General features: G+C 35.6%; 1 protein-coding gene across 2 annotated transcripts; it reads left to right on the top strand.

The window, feature by feature from the left end:
• The first annotated feature begins 410 nt into the window (after positions 1-410).
• On the top strand, positions 411-3,561 carry LOC114385469 (zinc finger protein 4-like). 2 transcript variants are annotated; one of them, XM_028345564.1, is made up of 2 exons: positions 411-808; positions 2,348-3,561. In XM_028345564.1, the coding sequence occupies exon 2, from the start codon at positions 2,460-2,462 to the stop codon at positions 3,231-3,233; it is 774 nt and encodes a 257-aa protein (XP_028201365.1). In that variant the 5' UTR covers positions 411-808; positions 2,348-2,459; the 3' UTR covers positions 3,234-3,561. The 2 variants fall into 2 exon arrangements, with proteins under 2 accessions (XP_028201365.1, XP_028201366.1); XM_028345565.1 differs by lacking the exon at positions 411-808 and adding an exon at positions 860-1,033.
• The last annotated feature ends 2,674 nt before the right edge of the window (positions 3,562-6,235 follow it).

Raw genomic sequence — 6,235 nt, 5'->3', positions numbered from 1 at the left:
AAAAGCCCTGCTAAATGGAGAAAAAGAGTTTGATTTCTATTTACTATTTGTATAAAATAAAAACTTTTATACAATTAACCAATTAGATATTATGATACATATGACTTTTAATATAGTTAATATAAAAGTTAATAACTTATAATATATGACTAAGGATGATAAGAAGATAAGACAAACTGTTAGTTATGACACAATTTGTAATTTTTTTTATTCGTTAATTTACATATTTTATTCAATCAATTAAATTAAATTTTTTTCAAATAATTTATAATTAAATAATAATTTAAAATACAAGTGCATAGATTATTTACTAAAATAAAAAAGAGGTATGCACCTCAGACACTCAAAAGACTATAGCATATTAATTTGATCATATCTCCCACTCTCAATCTTTTTATATGTCCCAAAGCCTCCTTTTCCTCCTCTGACTTCTCTGTTCCCCAACCCTCCACTTCTTTCTTACCTGTTCTTTCCCATAATTAAACATCAATACCCACCATCTCTATGTCTCTCTCTCCCCATTTACTCTTCCTTTGTTTTTTATTCCTTTTCAGTTAAACTTCTAAATTAAAAAAATATCTAAGTAAGGTGACACCTTACCCTCTATTAGTGTTTCAGAAACATAGAAAACTCAATGACCAATTTTGTCTTCTCATAAACAGTTATAAGCTAGGAAAGCTACACTAGGAACAGATGTCTCCAATTCCAAAACAGTTTTTAGGGTGATTTCAGAAGCAAGCCACTTTCACTTGATCTTGAAGTTTGAGGAGGCATGCAACACTTCTTGCACTGTCATCTGTGTACTTAAGTAAGTACTGGTTGTCTTATTTTACTTTTCCACTTTTGCTTTTCTCAACTCTTTCTTGAGTTTAAGATAAGTCTGAATCACTGAATAAAGCAAATGGTTTGTGGAATTTACTTTCAAACTTCATCTCATGCCATCAGTGCTGCCTCGTTTTGTCACCACCAAAATCTTCTTCTCTTGCTAGAGGCTCCAAAGTAGTTTTCTTCTGTAAAGTGTAAACTATCACAAGTAGGCCTTTTCTTTGTCTCTATACTGTGTGTTTGTTTATACAGAGTGAAAATCCAGGTAGATTTAGTTTTAAAATTGGGAGGGACAAAGATGAAACAACTCAAACAAGTGTGTGCATGTAATTGTTTGTTTTGGATATGTTGATGTTGTTCGATCTATATATTAATGTTTTTGATTTTCTCTGTCTTGTGTGCTGATTGGTGGCCTTAATTGTCTCTAAACCTTGACTTGCACTAACAAACTGATGGAGTTCAAGTTTAACTTGGGTGTTGTGTTCTCTCTCTCCCTCTCTCATCAAGGGACTGAGAAGCACTTATGTCGTTCAATTTTCTAATTCAATGAGTCCTTGGACATATATAATCAGAAAGAATCTCCATAGCAGATTCAACATTAATTTCAGATTAGATGTAGTATGTTACTAATTATAGTTAACAGTAACAGGAATTTCATTTCCTGGATCGTTGATGATGCTTTGGCGTTGAATCAGTTGATGAAATGTGAAAACACTCATATTGGTTAACTAGTTGTTCATGAACTTCATGGCATGTCTTCTTGCTACTTTATAGTTTATTTTATTCTACTTTATCACTTACTTGAAAAAGGTTAAGCAAGTTAACAAAGCATATGTGAAGATTCAATCAGGATTAGTTCCTTTCTATAGGTGTTACAATTGTATCCTCCAATCTGAATAGGCATCCATATCACACTTACACCTTAATTTCAAATATGCAATCATACATTTGTAAAATGGATGGTTTTGAATGTTCATATTCAGCAATCAGCTTTCTTGTTTATCTGAATTTTTACTAGATAAGTCTGAAAAGACAAAATCTAGGATAGTTGGATCAAAATAATTATAGCATTTAACCATTACATTTTGTTAACGAATCTGTCATAAGTCAAATCATCATAAATTCCGATACAACTAAAACACAACACAATTTTGTTTGTATTTTTGAGTATGGGCTTATATATGGCCACTGCTATGCTGCCCATTTGTTGTTACCAATAGCTTTTACTGGATATAGAACCTATTTTGCCTTCAACAAGAGTTGTGCCACAAATTAGTGCTTTTTTCTTTTACATTTGGCTGGCCAAACAAATCACAAGCACCAAGTAAAAATGTTTTTCAAGCAGTGAAAGTTCATTTTCAAGGCACATGAATCACAAGACATGGTGCATGGATGAGTATCTAGTAATCTTTTTCAGTATCAATCAAATGCACATATTAGTAATATTGACTCAAGAATTTTTTTTTGTTTTGATGATTGCTAAACTTGAACTGATGGATTTTCATGGCTTACCTAATTGCAGGATGAAATAAACATCTCAGTGCAAGCTCAGAAATAGATCTTATTCTGAATACTCAGTGGTTAATTTCCATTTCTATTTTGTAAATAATTTCTAACATAAGCATAGCTAAATCATGAAACCAAACTTTGATCTTGAAGTGGAGGCATGTGCAGAATATGAATCTGAGGTTAGCAGCCAGGTTGCTTCCAATGTATCTATTCAAGAAACCTCTATAGGTCCGTGTAGTGATAGCCTCACCAACATTTCCAACATCACAAATCCAATAGGGATTCATCCTAATTCTGATGCTATTTCACTTGACTTAAGTCTCAACTTCAAGAATAGTGAGCCAGGGGGAAGAGATTCAATAGGATTCTCATTCTCAAGCACTAGTGAGAGCAGCAATGAACCTGCCTCTCAAACTACAGCAGCAACCATTCCACGAGTCTTCTCTTGCAATTACTGCCAGCGCAAGTTTTTCAGTTCTCAGGCTCTTGGTGGACACCAGAATGCACACAAGAGAGAAAGGACATTAGCAAAAAGGGCCATGAGAATGGGGTTTTTCTCTGAAAGGTATGCCAATTTAGCATCTCTCCCTCTGCATGGTTCTTTCAGGTCCTTGGGAATAAAGGCGCACTCCTCACTGCACCATGGTTTCTTACCAACAATGAGGCCTCCTGAGATAAAGAGCAATGCAAGATATGATCAAGGGTATCTTGGCCACCCGATATTCTTGGAGGATGACGAGTCAGATTTGTTGTGGCCTGGTAGTTTTCGTCAAGTTGCCGAGGCAGGTGATAGTCATCAGAATTTCATACTGACTGGAAGTTCTAATATGAGTTTTACTGAGGTGAACCCACCTGTAGACATAGAGAACTCAACACCAGATTTGACTTTGAAACTTTGAAGGACGTTATTTGGTATAGTTCTGGCCTCGAGTTGTCTGCTTTATTGTTATGTTATTGTACAGTAAGACATGCATGCAAGGGGCCATGATTACCAGATTGATTCCTATACTCAGTTGGGTTTCCTTTTACTTTCATTTTCAGTTTTCTCTCTTAGGAATCTTGCTTTGTTATTTTGTTTTCTATGTTTCTCGTTGTATAAGAGCTCCGGGAGGACAATTTTGGAGCTTCTGTGCTTGTTATATAAATCATGTTTTCCCTTCACTATAATTATTGAGCTTCTATGCTTTCTGTCTTTTGTTTCCATTCTGGATTATATTGACCATTAAACTCATCTTGTTTGACTAGTATTTAGCTCCTTTGGTTAGGAATAAAAGTCATGAAAGTTGCTATGATTTTATTGTTGTGAATAAATTTGATACGGGTTCTTAGTTATGGATATTTTGCTGCAAGCATCTTCGAGATGGTCAAGGCTACTTGCATTGACTATTGAAATCCACTCTTCAAAGTGGTAGCGTATGTGGCCCATTGGTATGTTTGGCTTACGATAATTTATTACCAAACCAAGAAATATCAAACAGTCCAAATAGGAAACGGAAAAGAGAATGCTTAATAACCACAAATATTTTCAATAACCTTCGGATAGTATTGGGATTTGGTTCATTTGTCACGTCTGCCTCCAACACATAATAACTTGGATTTTCTGTCCCATTTTCTTGCTTACCTTGGGCAGGTCATACCACAAAAGTTATTGAATCAAAGAGAATGAAAAAACGATGAAAGAAAATGATTCTCATTAATTTACTAACTGATATGAACAATAGATCTTAATAGTTAATGTACACATTTACAAGTAACTTGTGTACATATTGAACTAACTAGAATGGCAGTTATAACTAATTTCAACTAAGTGCATTAACGGCAATTCTCTCCCTCGAGATGGGAGGAAGATGTTCTGAATGCCTATTTTGGTTAATAACAGTTAGAATAAGGATTTTGACAGAAGCTTTGTGGGAAGGTCAGACACTTGGTGATGAGTAGAGACATGAACTAAGCGAATGGTTCCATGAACCATCATGCACCTTTCACAAACCAAATGACAATCAAGTTCTATATGCTTGTTCGTTCATGAAAGGGGTAATTTGTTGTAATGTAAATCACAGCTTAATTATCACAAAACACAAGAGGTTTTGGTGGAATACCAAAGTCGGTAAGCAGATAAGATGGCCATGTCAATTTACTAGCAACAGTGGCTAAAGACCTATACTCAGCATCAACTGAGGATCTACATCTGGTGTTGTAATTTTTGAACTTTCTAGAAAGTAGAAAATCCTAAATGAAGACACAAAAACCAGTTGTGGATTTCATAGTATCAGGGCAAGCTGCCCAATCAAAATCAGCATAAGCCTGTAAATGAATACTAGACTTAGCAGAAAATAGCATTCCCTGACAAGGAGTGCTTTTGGTGAGTAGTGCAAGATTGAGAGACAAATTGACTCAGTTTATGCACAACATAGCTGATGTCTGGTCTTGATATTCTCAGGTAAAGTAAGTAATCTGTGAATAAGGTGTCTATACATGCCATGATCAGATAGAAGCTCACAATCAGATTGTGTTAATAAGGTGGCTACATCCAAGAAAATCAGTTTCTTCAAGCAAGGAGAGGGCATATTTCATTTGTGAGAGGAAAATGCCTTCGGTCAATCGTGCTATTTCAATTCCCAAAAAGTATTTCAATTGTCCAAGATTTTTATGCTTTCAGTGAAACTTAAGAAATGAACTTGAGGTCCATGATATGTTGCTGATTTGAACTTGCAATGATAATATCATTGACATATACCAATAGTGCCAAGAAAGAATAACTAGTGCCTTTTGTGAATAAGGAGCAATCACTCCTTGATTGGCTGAAACCATGCTGCAGCAAAGCTGTTGTAAATTTGGTGAATCATTGTCTTGAACCGCGGGAGTGCGATCTATGTGGTCAAGAAGATCTTCTAGGTGCAGTTGGTGAGTTGGATGGAGATGGATTTTATGTATCAGGTAAGGTGTCTGAATTATGATCTGGTTGAGGATTTGAAGCAGGATTTTGTGATAGGGAATTTGGTGGCGGGGAGGAAAATCAAGGGTGATTTGGTAAGGGCATGAGACATCAAGGTCGGGAAACAGATCAATTGAGGTTGGTCTGAGATGCAGAGGTTCTGTGGCATCTCTAACTTTATGTTGGCAATAGATTTGATCCCTCTCACACTATGTTTTACCTTTTCAAGGATAGAGTACTTTATGACTTTGGTCTTTTATTATTTTCCTATTTGTGTTAGCTAACACTATAATATTGCCTGCACATGAAAATGATATGATCCAGGATGGGTTGGATTCCTTTATACCGTGTGGCTGGTAACTAGAAAGAGCCTTGGATTGGCAAAGCAATCTTTGAGTGTGACTGGCTCTGCAATTACTACTTACTCTGCTGCTTGGGGCACCCGCAACCTTGCACACAAAAATTCAATTTAGGTGCTGGTCACATATAGAAGCTTGTGCGCAAATCTTACACATGCATGTTTTTTGGAATTGCAAAAGCTTCTTCTGTTGACTAGTAGAGTGTCTTATCCTTCACCTTGCTCATGGTTTAGTTTCAGTGGCTCTCAATACCATGCTTGTATTATGTTAATAAAAATGCCAAGGTTTGGTTTTGTGCATTTTAGTCAGAGTAGTGTTGATAAAATTCCTGGTTGTATGTATTGTGCTTCAAATTTCAATTTTTTAGTTGGAAAAACAGGTGTTTTTTCTTTTTCTTTATTTAGCTACTTTGTAACCTGGTATTGTAAAACTTGTAGCATTCATGAAATTGGACTGCTGTGGTAAATGATGTAATTTTGGAACGAGTTGTAAATTGTAATTGCTGCATGTGTGTGAGTAAGAACGTTTATGCAATATTAGAGCAGCTACCAGTCAAATATTCTGGCAAAGTTGATGACATCTTATAGGTAGTTGAAAGCTAAGTGCA

Source organism: Glycine soja, chromosome 14 (assembly GCF_004193775.1).
Source record: "Glycine soja cultivar W05 chromosome 14, ASM419377v2, whole genome shotgun sequence".
NCBI classification, from domain to species: domain Eukaryota; kingdom Viridiplantae; phylum Streptophyta; class Magnoliopsida; order Fabales; family Fabaceae; genus Glycine; species Glycine soja.
The sequence above is the reverse complement of the archived record's forward strand: the minus strand, read 5'-3'. Positions and strand labels throughout refer to the sequence as shown.

Coding starts and splice junctions, on each gene's coding strand:
- LOC114385469 (XM_028345564.1), top strand. CDS start 2,460: ATGAAACCAAACTTTGATCTTGAAGTGGAGGCATGTGCAGAATATGAA.